Source organism: Ceratotherium simum, chromosome 34 (genome assembly GCF_057802395.1).
Source record: "Ceratotherium simum simum isolate JZ-2026a chromosome 34, ASM5780239v1, whole genome shotgun sequence".
Lineage (NCBI taxonomy): Eukaryota > Metazoa > Chordata > Mammalia > Perissodactyla > Rhinocerotidae > Ceratotherium > Ceratotherium simum.
Genome location: NC_141933.1, coordinates 15,555,844 through 15,569,646, shown reverse-complemented (window position 1 = coordinate 15,569,646; position 13,803 = coordinate 15,555,844). Strand labels below are relative to the sequence as shown.

At 38.2% G+C, this 13,803-nt stretch overlaps 1 protein-coding gene and 1 pseudogene across 1 annotated transcript; one reads left to right on the top strand and one right to left on the bottom strand.

The window, feature by feature from the left end:
• The first annotated feature begins 1,810 nt into the window (after nucleotides 1–1,810).
• On the top strand, nucleotides 1,811–3,837 carry LOC101395525 (olfactory receptor 5B12-like). Its single transcript, XM_087422885.1, is given in 2 exon segments — nucleotides 1,811–2,825; nucleotides 2,828–3,837. Coding segments are annotated over 2 exon segments (909 nt in total). The 5' UTR covers nucleotides 1,811–1,967; the 3' UTR covers nucleotides 2,879–3,837.
• A 7,513-nt stretch (nucleotides 3,838–11,350) lies between these two features.
• Nucleotides 11,351–12,299, bottom strand: LOC106799960 (olfactory receptor 5B12-like; annotated as a pseudogene).
• Between the last annotated feature and the right edge of the window lie 1,504 nt (nucleotides 12,300–13,803).

Here is a 13,803-nt window from a genome sequence, read left to right as displayed (position 1 = left end):
ATCTTTCTTTCAGGGTTCAATTCTATCTGTCTTGTTTCTACCAATTATTTTTGCACGTTACTCCCTAATTGAAATTTGATTGTGCCATGTATGTTACTAATTAGTAATATCTATCTGCTTATAATTGTCTGTTTATACAGTTCTATTTACCATGCTTTTATCCATGACGTTTCTTCTCGCTGGTATAGTAGTAGTAGCAGCAGCAATAGTAGTAACAGCTTAAACTTCTTGAGTGCTTGCTGTGTAATTGACATTATTTAAATGCTTTGCATGGTCTAAGTTATTTTACTCGTCTACCTTAAAATTTGAAAGCTGTGTTTCCCACTTGAAAGATGAGGAAGCTGAAATACAGGAAAGTTAATTAACTTGACCCGCTATTTTGAGAAGATTGCTAAATATTATGGATTTTAGACCATACTGTCTGGGCTTAAATCCCATTTCTACCATTAGATTTGTTACTTGTGCAACTAACTTATCTCTTTAAAACTCAGTTCCATTTGAAGTAAAATAGGGGTAATAATAGTACCTGACTCACGGAATTGCTAAATGTACTCAATGAGTTAACATATCTGAACAGCTTAGAACAGTTTCTTGACACACAGTAAGTTCTATGTATTTGCTATTATAATAACTAAGAATCATTATTATTATTTCTTTGGTCTCCATGTAACAACTCATGAGTTATCACCTCCAGAAAGCCTTCCTGAGTCCCTGAGTTTGGCTAACCACACATCCTTTCTACTTTCAAAGACCTCTAGGCATACCTCTACTTTAGAAATACACTATGATTAACATATCTTTTGGATATAGGTCTTTCCCACTAGGCCAGCCTTAAAAACGAGGGCTATCGCGTATCCCTAAGTATTGTTAATCCAGGAGAAATGAATGTGACAAGACTCTAGAGACAGGAATGTCTCTTGGGTTGAAAAAGCCTCTCCTACCATAACCACGGCAGCCACAATAAGCGATCAGCTGAGCTTCCACTGGAGGTGAGCACAACCAGATAGATGATGTAATGTGGCAGGAGGTCTATGGCTTGGTTGAGGGCACAGAGTCTCCGGGTGAGAACAAAAACATCTATTCCACCTCTCCTCCCCACAAATAAAGCAAAAGTATAGATGATGGTGGAAGATGGAAAACATCAGACAATGAGAAAAAATAAAGACTGTCGCATGAAGAGAAAACTATGAAAGTTTTCTTCAACCTTTTAAAACACTGTTCATTAATTTGAGAGTTGCTGAAAGATGCCAAAACGTCACTAAGAAGGTGCCAGAAATCATGAAGTTTCCTTTAGGGTCCAATGGTTGAAGTGGAGCACCTAATTAAGGGCCCTCATGAATTAGAAAGAAAAGTGTGGGTATCTCTAAAGCAGGGCTCTGAATCATTGTATATATTCAGCTATTATGAACAAGCTGGTCGGGGTCCCTCAGCTATGGCAAACATATTAGATGGGGCTTTTCAGCATCATATGCCAATAACTGACAAAAAATTTCCTGTATGTTACTTTCTGTTGGTTAAACTTTCTATGTGTATCATAGACAAGAGTGCCTGTAAGATACGGCTAGTAGTGAAAAAGAGTCCTATTAATGTAATAGAGTATACCACGCAGTGAGCAAGCTGACACATGCCCCAGAGTCATAATATGGTCTCCTTTTGGCAACCATAGTCATCAAGGATATTCCAGTGTCCTTCCATACCATTCTAAATGAACTGCTTCACTCAACCCACCCTTATCCACCATTTAGTCCAATTTGTTGCACATGAGTTTCTGCCCTCGCTAGGAAGCTGCATATAAGAGTAAGAGACCCTGTTTACACTTCAGTTCCCGTGATAGTGATCAAAGAGCATTATCTTGTGTTTGTCATCTTCTCATAGGTGCCGCTCACCATGATTCCCAAGTGATTTTGACGGAGAACATTTCAGAGGTGACTGAATTCATTCTTGTGGGGTTGACAGATGCCCTAGAGATGCAGGTCCCTTTATTTACTGTCTTCATTCTCATTTACTTCATCACTGTGGTTGGGAAGCTAGGGATGATCATGTTGATTCTGTTGGACTCTCGACTCCACACTCCCATGTCCTTTTTCCTCAGTAACCTCTCTTTGGTGGACTGTGTTTATGCCTCAGCTGGCACTCCTAAGGTAATGGTGGGGTTTCTCACAGGAGATAAGATCATTTCCTACAATGCATGTGCTGCCCAGATGTTCTTCTTTGCAGCCTTTGCCACTAGTGAAAGTTTCCTCCTGGCCTCCATGGCCTTTGACCGCCATGCGGCAGTGTGTAAACCCCTGCATTACACCACCATCATGACAAGTATTGTGTGTGCCTTACTGGTCACTGGCTCTTACATCTGTGGACTTCTGCAGTCTTCCGTCCATGTCGCCTTTACTTTCCACCTCCCCTTCTGTCATGCCAATGTTGTTAATCACTTTTTCTATGACATTCCCCCACTGCTGGCTCTCTCTTGCTCTGATATCCACACAAATGAAATTGTGCTCCTTACATTGGCAGCATTCAGTATTTTTCTCACTCTCTTGGTTATCTTGAACTCTTATCTGCACATTTTTATTGTTATCCTGAGGATGCACTCAGCTGAGGGACAGAAGAAGGCCTTCTCCAACTCTGCTTCCCATCTAACCACTGTTTCCGTCTTCTATGGGACAATCATCTTCATGTACTTACAGCCAAGTTCTAGTCATTCCATGGACACAGACAAAATGGCGTCTGTGTTCTACACTATGGTCCTCCCCATGCTGAACCCTCTGGTCTACAGCCTGAGGAACAAAGAAGTCAAGAGTGCATTCAAAAAGGTAGTTGGAAAAGCTAAGTCTTCATTGAGCTTAGCCTTCTAATTAGAAATACCATGAAAACCATGTGAAATTTCTCTTGGACATCTAGTGTACAAGAATATTTTTTGAGCTTTAATTCTTTCTTGTTTTTAATTTCTTTGAGCAGTTTCCTCTCCAATGAGACTGATTCTGTTCATGCTTTGGGAATATGACTGGGTAGGAGAAATCTTGGATGTCTTTTTCTAGAAATAGCATGTTATTTCTATCTTAAGATCAAGATTATAATCCTAGATACTGTAGAATCCCACACTATATCACCTTATTAGTCTAAAGTGCTTTGTAGGTAAATCTCATACGTGTATGACACTAGAATTACATTTTCAATTACTAGAATTCTGAAGAACTCTATGATTCTTGTACATAGCATAGAGGTGTGGTTCTTAAACATTCATGCTCCTAAGAGTGACTTTGAGAGACTGTTGAAATGTTGAACTCCAGAACCTAATTCCAAATATTCTAATTTAGTATATCTTTGGTGGAGCCTAGAAATGTGCAGAATTTTCCTTTATTAGCCACATATACCTGGATCCTTAGCATAGATTGCAAGAATGTCAGTGGTGATTTTTGATAATGAGGGATACTGTATAAGGTAAGTCTATTTATTTCCTAAACTTCAGAGAGAAACACAGTTCAGAGGACAAAAATATATCCATACCCATTCCTTACATGAGTTTTAATACATAAACTTCATATAAGAGAGTATGGATAGGGAGGACTGCCTAGATTCTTATCAAACTTCCCCTGGATTTGAGATGAGGTTGCTGTGCAGATCACACTTTGAGAACTTTTTCCCTAGAGCGGTGGTTCAAAAGCATCATTAACAAACCAGCAGCATTAGCATCATGTAGAACATTTCAGAAATGCTAATTATAGGAATCCCACAACAGACCCACAGAATCAGAAACTCTAGGAGTGCAGCCAAGCTATCAGTGTTTGAACAAGCCCTCCAGGTGATTCGGAAGCATGCTCAGGTTTGAAAACCACTGGACTCAAGCAGTCTAGAAACACTAGCCTGCAGCAGTGGTTCTCAACCTAGGCTGCACATTAAAATAATCTGTGCCAGATTTTTAAAATACTGCTGCCTGGACCTCACCTCCAGAGAGTCTGATTTAATAGATCTGGGGATAAGACCTGGGTACCAGGAGTTTGTAATATGCAGTCACTTCCCCAGAGCCTGATACATAGAAGAGATGGAGGCAAAAAAGATAATATTCATTTAGCATCTACTGCCTTCCAAATTATTTGCATATGCCTTTTCAATCAAGTCCCACACTAACTCTGAGAGGATCGACCATATGGAGAAGAAGAAATGGAGGCTCAGACATGGGTAGATGGAGACGAAGTGAGAATTTTGAACTAAGTCTGCAGGACTCCAAAGCACATGCTTTCCAGTTTAATTCAGCTAACAATTGTTTAACAGCATAACATCCTGTAGTGGGAATAAAGGATGTAAAGATGAAAGAAATTCTCTTTTATCAAGTGCCACTAATCTTCTCAGTATAGCAAAATTATCTGTAATTAAAGCATTAGAAGCGAAAGTGATGTGAAAAGTTCAGATAAATATTGATCTAGCATCTTCCTTGAACTGTTTCACTCTCCCTTAGTGTTGATATTCTGAAAATTCCCTAAATCCCTATCACTTCACCTTAGCTCTAAGTAGGAGCACATTAAGCAACATAGGTTTTTGAGATCATTGGAGGTATATAAAGCGGATTGGATTCCTTGTGTTCTGTCCATGCATTGCTAGTACTTACAATGAAGCCCTTATTACCTGGGAAGATTTGTCATCCTTTTTTTCTAGAAGCTTTAAGCTACATAATGAGACACTTCACATGGATAAAGAAGCTTAGCCAGAAAATGTGCATGCTCCAGTGAACATACACTTTTAGAAGTTTTGAAGACAACGAACCTTAAAATCTGATGTGCTCGGCTTCGCCAAATCCCAAATGTCCCATTTCCTCCCTGAGAAGAAATAGGAAAAGAACAGTCAACGATGAATGCGATCTGAGAAGGCCTTCATGCCCTGACATTTTAAGTTCTGGTGAGCTGGTGTGGGGTATTAGTCACATAGTTGTGGCACATACAGCAAGTTTAGGTATGATTTAGATATGATTAACCACGTCTAACACCCTGTGTTGGACAGCACTTGAATAATGTAACAATTCATCCATCTCCTGTCAAATATGCTTCTGTAACTTTTCCATAAAAATGAGTCGTGAGTTTATTCAACTAAAATTTCTGTCTGGATTATTTCTGGGAATGGAAGCTCCTTAGACTGAATGTTTGTGTGCCCCCAGATTTCATATGCTAAATCCTAACGCCCAATGTGGTGGTAGTAGGAGGTGGGGTTTTCGGGAGGAGGCAGATTCAATATCTGCTGAGTGGGATTAATGCTCTTTTAAAATACATCCCGGAAAGCTCCCCTGCCCCTTCCACCATGTGAGGACACAGCAAAAAGATGGCCATCTATTAACCAAGAAGCGGACTCTCACCAGACACCGAATCTGCCAGCACCTTGATCTTAGATTTCCCAGCCTCCAGAACTGTGAGAAATAAATTTATGTTGTTTATAAAAACACAAATACCCGATCTATGGTATTTTGTTATAGCAGCCCAAGTGAACTAAGACAGAGACATTAGGAATAGCAGAATGAGCTCAAGCTCTCCTCCAAACTAATTGTGACTTTGATTCTAACAAGACAATGAACTCAAGATCAACAGTGAGGAGAAATCCTTTCAGATGAACTACAGAGGAATAAAATAATATCCTTGGTCACTCAGAGGATTCAACGAGGCCAAGACGTAGTTTTCTACAAGTTAAAAAATGATCTCTGGAACTGGCACTTAATGGGAATTGTACACTCTTGAAGACTGGTATTAGCTCATACATCAGCAGCCCTCTCATCCTCTACTAGCCTTGTTTTTTTTTTTTTTTTAACAGGAATCATTAAATGCTTACTTGGTGAAAAATTAAATGAATGAATGAGGAAATGTGTGACTGGATGATTACACGAGTGAATAAATAAATGAGTGAATGAACTGAGAATGAATAAATGAGTCAGCACCAAACTGGGTCTCTAATGGCTAATTACAGGATTCAAGATTTGTTCCTTGTTTGTGCCCAAAGAGAAGACATCTCTCAGATAACCCCACAATTTTCTCTCTTCCCTTATCGCATGAAAGTACAAACCATGTTCCTTTTCACTAAGTAAACCCAATGCTTATGTCTTAGGATAGAGGAAGCACACTTGCTGATTTCACTCTATATTACAAAGCTATAGTAATCAAAACAGTACGGTATTGGAGTATAACAGACACTTAGATCAAATGACAGTGAATATATGAAAAGGAATTAGTTTAGTCTTATAAATTATTAGGAAATATGTGCATAAAAAAAGAACAAAGAGCATAAAAGAGTGGAACCTACGAAACCAGTTAGAAAAAGCAGCAGAAATTCAAGCTATAGAGGATGATAGCCTGGTCGAGAGCCATAGAGGTGGAAGTATGAGAAAGTCACATTCTGGATCCATTGGGAATTGGAACTGAAAGGATTTGCTGATGGTGTGGAAGTGGGGGTGGAAAAGGAAGGTGACAGGCAGTGAGTTGTCATTTACCTCAGAGGGGAGAAACAAACGGCAAGAGGAGCAGGTTAGTGAGGAAGATCAAGGGCTAACTTTGACATGTCAAATTAGAATTTGACATGGAGATTGGAGGAGGCAGGTGATATGCAGTTCTAAAGTTCAAGAGACAGGTTTGGGACAGAGCTACACATTTTGGAATTGTTAGTATATAATAGTGTTCACATCGATATACTCTTGCTTTTTGTCTTATCTCAATGGCTGTTCTTTCTCATTCACTTCACCTTCAATATCTTCCCAAACCTTAAATCTTGGTATTGCCCACAGCTTAGTCTCTGGACTTCCCCCTGCTCTACTACCATTCACTTCCTAGGGGACTTCAGCTAATGTCATGGTTCAAAATTTATCAAGAGACCTAACAATAAGTGCTTGGCTTATCATAAATATTACACGTTTTGGGCTATTTTTACTTTTTATTTATTTATTTTTTTTGTGCAGAGGACTAACCCTGAGCTAACATCCAATGCCAATCCTCCCCTTTTTTCTTGAGGAAGACTGGCCCTGGGCTAACATCCATGCCCATTTTCCTCTACTTTATATGGGATGCCGCCACAGCATGGCTCAACAAGTGGTGCATCAGTGCGTGCCCAGGATCCGAACCTGCGAACCCCGGGTGACCACGGCGGAGCGTGCGCGCTTAACCGCTGCACCACCGGGCGGCCCCAATGGGCTATTTTTATATAGATCATTGACTACATATAGGTTGTACAATACCAAATAAGACAATTTGGTCTTTACAATTGCTGATGAACATAATTAATTATGTTGTTTTAAAAGTGTTATGGATATTCTAGTATATTAAAGAAACTGTGGTTCTATGAATGATAAGAAGGGAGAATGCATTCTTAATTAACCTCTATATGCACTTGATTCATATATGAGTCATCTATATTGTTCCTACATCAAAGGAACTCTCTTGATTGACCATTGTAACAAAAAATATTCAAATTCATTGTGTTTTTTAGCGTGTTGCCCAGTAGAGAAAAACCTCTGATAATGCTGACTTTGATGGAAGGTTTGCAAGGACTTATAGGATTAGATGAATAGGTTAAAATGGAAATTCTGTTAGCAGAATCAGGGAGAAAATGGTACATGAAATCAAAGGGAGTTAACTAACGAGGAGAAAATGGAACAACTTGGCTGGGTAAGAGTTAAAATTATAAAAAAGATAAAAGTGGTGAATGGGGTACAATTCTTCAACATGTTTTCTATTCCTTGAGAGAAAAGTAGAAATCTTAGTGTTTTGATGTTAGAAGGGACCATGAACATCATCTAGTCTAACCACTCATAATGTAGATGAGGAAACTCAAATACAAAAATCTTCAAAGTTTGCCTGAGGTAACATAATATTTGTGTGGCAAAGCACAGCCTAAAATTCACTTCCCGATTGCCCAAGCTAGCATCATTATAATGCACTCTACACCTTCTGTGAGTCCTGAGTTGACATGAACATTTCCCATCGATTGGATTTATTGGAACACCCATTGAGGAGTTCCCGTTGGGTACAGGTAGAAATGAGGGCACCATCCTGTGGTCCCCAGATAGCAGATGTCTGTGATTATCACACAAAACATTGCCTACTAAATTTGTCACAGCTGATCAACCCAGGAAACTGCCTCCAAATATTTTTTTTTCAGTTCAATTTGGTTTATGAAAGCCCACTGGGGAAATTCTTCTTCTTTGGGATCCATGATTTTAAGACATCCTATAGGGCACCAAATTATCTGACTAAATCAGGCAAGAATGGCCTCTGAGTAAAGAGAAGACTGCAGAAGAGGAGTCTGGTCCTCCCATACAGGACTCTGGCTTAGGATAATTCCACAATGTCCTTATTTTCCTTGTATCCCTCTTTACCTTGCCCTATCCCTACAGCTTTCTAAAACCTGACTCTTTTCCTGAATACCAGCACACTCTTTCCCATCTACATCTGGATGTTATGAGGACATCACCTACTGGTCACTTCCCATTTCTAGGGGATTCTACTCATCTGGAGCCCATGTATCCTTATTTCATTTCATCCTTTTCTTTCTTTCTTTTTTTTTTTTTAAATTTATTTATTTAGTGTGTGTGTGTGTGAGGAAGATCAGCCCTGAGTTAACGTCCATGCCAATCCTCCTCTTCTGGCTGAGGAAGACTGGCCCTGAGCTAACATCCGTGCCCATCTTCCTCCACGTTATGTGGAACGCCACCACAGCATGGCCTGACAAGTGGTGTGTCGGTGTGTGCCCGGAGTCCAAACCCGTCCCGCCAGCAGAGGAGTGCACGCTCTTATCCAGTCCGGCCCTTCATTTCAACCGTAAAGAACAGGATGCATAGCATCAGGAAACATTCTGGGAGACCTCCCTTAATCATCTATGGCAGAAATTTTTAACATTTGAGCAAAACAAAAATTTTGACTTAATGAATTTTCTTTAATAGCTGATGGAATGAAGGGAATTGCAAACACATAAGGAAACATATTCAAAGACTTTGAAAAAATGAATTGCTTGTTCTTTTCCTAGTTGATCTTAAATTACTACTTATAATACTTTAGAGAAAGGGCAGGCAAACTAGATCTATAGACCAAATTCAGCCCTTGAATTTTCATGCAGCCCTTGGGCTAGGAATGGGTTTTATACTTTAAGAGAAAAGAATGGAAGAGAGAGAGAGAGAAGGGGGGAGGGAGGGAGAAAGGAATGAAGAAAAGGAGGGAGGAAGGAGGGAAGGAAGGAAGGAAGAAAGGAAGGAAGGAAGGAAAGAAGGAAAGAGGGAAGGGAAGGAGGTGCACCTGAATTAATACATGTGGCAAACTTAGAAGAGTGCCTGCACATTGTGACATAGGCTATTATTATTATATTTAAATATGCATTCCAAGGCACCTAAAGAGTCTTTCATCAAGCAGAGAAATAAGTTTTGAAAAGTTAAATTTATACATACTTCTTCACATCAGGATTCTCAGAGTCTTTTAATGCTTATCTCCATTGTGGATCACAAAGAGATAGAATATTTAGTGTTTCCCAAATGAGCTTGACTACGTATACATGTATATACATAGCTATTAACCTATTTATTCATGAATGCATATATGTGTGTGTCTATCTATTTATCTATCTCTTTGTGTCTGGTGTTTTTGCCATAAGTATCTTTGCCTTAGACATGTTTGCCACAAACATTTTTGCCATGTAACTAATTGGCTATAAGGCAATTTTGCTGTAAAAAATAAAATGATGAATAATAAAATAAAAGAGAGACATTAAAAAGGACATAATGAAACATGTGATACATATCTGGACTACATTTAAATGTTCCATCACATGCCCAGTCCTTATATTTCACCAAATCATCTAATCCAGATTCTGTACCAAATACCAAAATTCTGTCCATATCGTGTTCTCCACTATCAAATAGTAAAATATTTTCACGAAACTTATACTCATCAGGAATCATGTAACCATCTCTTTTTGGCGGCAGGGGAAAGTAGGAAGAGCTTGATTCTTTTGCCTCCAACTTCTAATATTGAGTGATAATTTTGGTAAAGACCACATTAGAGAACAACTGTTGTATTGAAGTTAGCTAAAAAATTGATGACTAATACTCTCGAAAACTGTTGCGAATGACTAGCCGCCTCTTTACATTTGCCATAGTTTGGTAAACTTTTGGTTTTGATAGGTGGGAGGGAGGACTATGCTCCCCTAAGGATTTGCTAATTGATATGTCATAATTTTCTAGTATAGTATGCAATCTGGGTTTATACTCTCATATTTAACACTTCTCGTAAGTTTTATCACCATGTTTTCTAGTTGAAACCAAACTATGAAATCAAACTCTCAACCAGTTATTTTATCTTTTATGGCAAAATTGCCTCAATCTGAATGATGGTTAGGGTGCTAACACACTGAAATTAAAAAGCTAGGCTAGATTAGTCTTAGAGACCAGCAAAGAGAGTCAGGTCAACCTCTAATTTGAGCTGAATATTGATCTATAAGATGGCGACCTGACTGTACACTTGAAGAGAAAAGCAGGAAGCACGTCCTAGCCTGAGCATTTGAAGACCAGAGTCAAGCCTTCCCATAATATTAAATGTTGTCATTTTAATTTTAGTGAATTAAAATATGCTTTTATTATTGTTTCCCTTTTCTTATACTCTAGTTTGCTTCCTTTCTTACAAATGTCACATAAAGATGTTGATTCTGGATAACGAGTCGATAAAGGTGGAAATTGAGCTAAATAAAGATGCCCATATAATGACATTTATTATCATTGAAAAGGAACAAAACAAACAAACAGAAACCTTCAGCAATAAACCTGTAAACAGGATGTTTGGAACCAATTTTAAGCGTATTAAAATGAAATATTTTCACTAAAAATGTTTTTATAAATAAAATTTAAAAATCACATACAAAGGGGTTATTTCTATTAAAAAATTAATAGGTTCATATTTAAGAATGTATTATCAGACACCAAAATCAATCTTTTAAATTATCATATAAATAGACTAATTCCGTTTATGTTTTGAACTCATTCCTCTGTCCATTCTGAGGCGTATGAGTTACATGGGGTTTACATGAATGAGGTGTGTGTGGGCATGTACTTAAATAGACATTTGACTGAAAATGTGCATATGGAAGTGTGGATGATTATATAAACAAGTAATACAATGTAATTAAGGGGAAATTTTAAAATAAGAATTCTAAATTCATGTTGATTCTTCCTAAGCTGTTATTCCTGAGATCTCATATTTGTCAAGAGATTTGCCTTGTAGATTTAATAAAGAACTAGGGGAAGTTACTTTAGAAATTTATAAAATTGCTGGTCTAGCAATTTACTATTTTCTCTAGATAGGTCTGAGCTGTATGAAATTGTCTTTTTGTTAATTCTGTATAATTAAAATATGAATCCTATAGAAGACTTTACCTTCGCCAAAGCCTTTTTAAAGGCACTCTTGACCTCTTTGTTCCTCAGAGTGTAGACCAGCAGATTCAGCGTGGTAATGACTACGGCATAGAACACAGATGTGATTTTGTCTGTCCATGGAATGCCTGGAGCTGGGCTGCAAGTATATGAAGATGCCTGTTCCATAGAAAATGGAGACAGCAGTGAGGTGGGAAGCACAGGTGGAAAAGACCTTCTGGCATCCTTCAGAGGAGCACATCCTCAGGATGGTGATCAATATAAACAGGTAGGAGATCAAGATGACCAGGACAGAAAAGAGGGCATTGAAATCCACCACAAAGAAAGTAACCATCTCACTGATGTAGTTGCCTGAACATGAGAGTCAGGAGAGGAGGAGCATCACAGAAAAAGTGATCAATCACATTGGATGTACAGAAAGAGAGACTGAATATGTCCCCAGTGTGGATGGAGGCCTCTAGGAAAACCAAGGATATAGGGACCTGTGACTAGACATGCACACACATTTGTTGTCATGATGGTGGTGTAATGTAGTAGTTTACACACTGCTGCACGGTGGTCATAGGCCATTGAGGCCAAGAGAAAATATTCTACAATGAAAAAGACTGCAAAAGAGAATAACTGAGCTGCACGTTTTGTAAGCAATGATCTTGTTTCCTATAAAGAACCCAGCTATCACTTTGGGAGTGATAGCTGTGGAATAACTAAAGTCTGCCACAGAGAGATTACTGAGGAAGAAGTATATGGGAGTGTGGAGACGAGAGTCCAGCAGGATCAACATGATCATGCCCAAGTTCCCAACCAGAGTGATGAGGTAGATGAGCGTGAACATTATAAAGAGTGGGATCTGCAGTTCTGGGTCATCACTTACCCCCCTAAGAATGAATTCAGTCACTTCTGTACTGTTCTCCACTGGAGTCATTTTTGGATTATGTGAATGCCCTATAGCAATGAGAAAAGAGGATCTGGATAGTAATTGTGCTTAGAGCCATCGTCATGTCCAATGTATAACTTATATTAGTACTCTCTGAATTTAACGTGGGCATAACAACAAAATATAGTTTTTATAGATGTTAGAATATAGATCGTTCTAACAAAAAGTATTTTGGAGATAATGTAACCTAATCTTATATCTTCATAAGTGATTGAAGTAAAGTGGAGACATGGAGTGACACAAAAAAATCACAAGATTATTCCTGATGGGTTTATGTTAACCTTCCAATTCAGATTTTCAAACACTAATGCAGAGTATTCATTCAATAAAGCAGGTTTAGTGTAATTTAATTCATTTCACTTGAATCACCATTTTGTCATCATCTGCATTTTATCAAGCTCAGAATTATATGCTAGCAAAACATAGTTTAACATATTGTATTCTAGCCTTCAACAGCCTCACAAGATAATAGGATACACTGAATGTGTATTTACCACACAGTGGGATACTCTAGAAATTTTAGTACAAGTAATAAAGACATCTAGAGAATAAAAGCTAAAAGTATGAGTCCAGACTAGGGACAGTTGGATATAAACTCTAGCTCTACCATAAACTGGGTATTGATCAATATAACTCAGCCATCAGTTTTCCCTTGAACTCATTATCAAACCGTATTGATAATGCAAACTAACATTGTAAGTTCTTATACATTATGACTAGGACAGAGAGATTGATCTATGTATGGATTAGAGAGGTGGACGTTGTAACAGAGGGATTCCAGAGAAGTATGAAATCTAAGGTCCTATATCCTTAGTAATTCCATTGCTTCTGTGGCAAATTCCTTCCATTCTCATATTCCTTTCATAATTTCCTCCAATTTTTTATGCAATATCCTTCTCCAACCTATATAGTGGCTAGTCTAGCTTCAAGTAAGAATCCATTTATTTTCTGAGTTATCTTGATTGTTAACTAATGTGTCTGGGTCTCAGTTTTCCCACCTGTTAAAATGGAGGTAACAATATTGTCTGGCACTTTAAAAGTGTTCTACAAATGTAGATATTGTTATATCTAAAAGCTTGTTTAATGTATACTGTTTGAAGAAAGTGACAGGCTCTATCTAGGGATCCAAATTGTAGGTGAGGTTAAGGAGGGCTTCCCTGTGAACATGAAATCTGGCATCCTATGATCTCACCCATTACATGTTCCTTTGCATCAATCTAATTAATTTATGCAAGAAATTATGATAACTTGGATCAGCGTGATAGTGAGAGAGGTAATGTATATTATCCAATTCTGGATATATTTCAAAAGTAGAGTTGGCCGTATTTCCTGATGTATTGAATATAGGGCATTAGAGAAAGAATGAACAATGATGACTCCATTTTTTTTATAGTGATACAAGAAATGGTGTGGAAGCAGTATGTGTTTGGGAAAGAACAAAGAGAGACCATTGCAGGTTAGTCACGATGAGTTTGAGATTATTTTTGGCCAT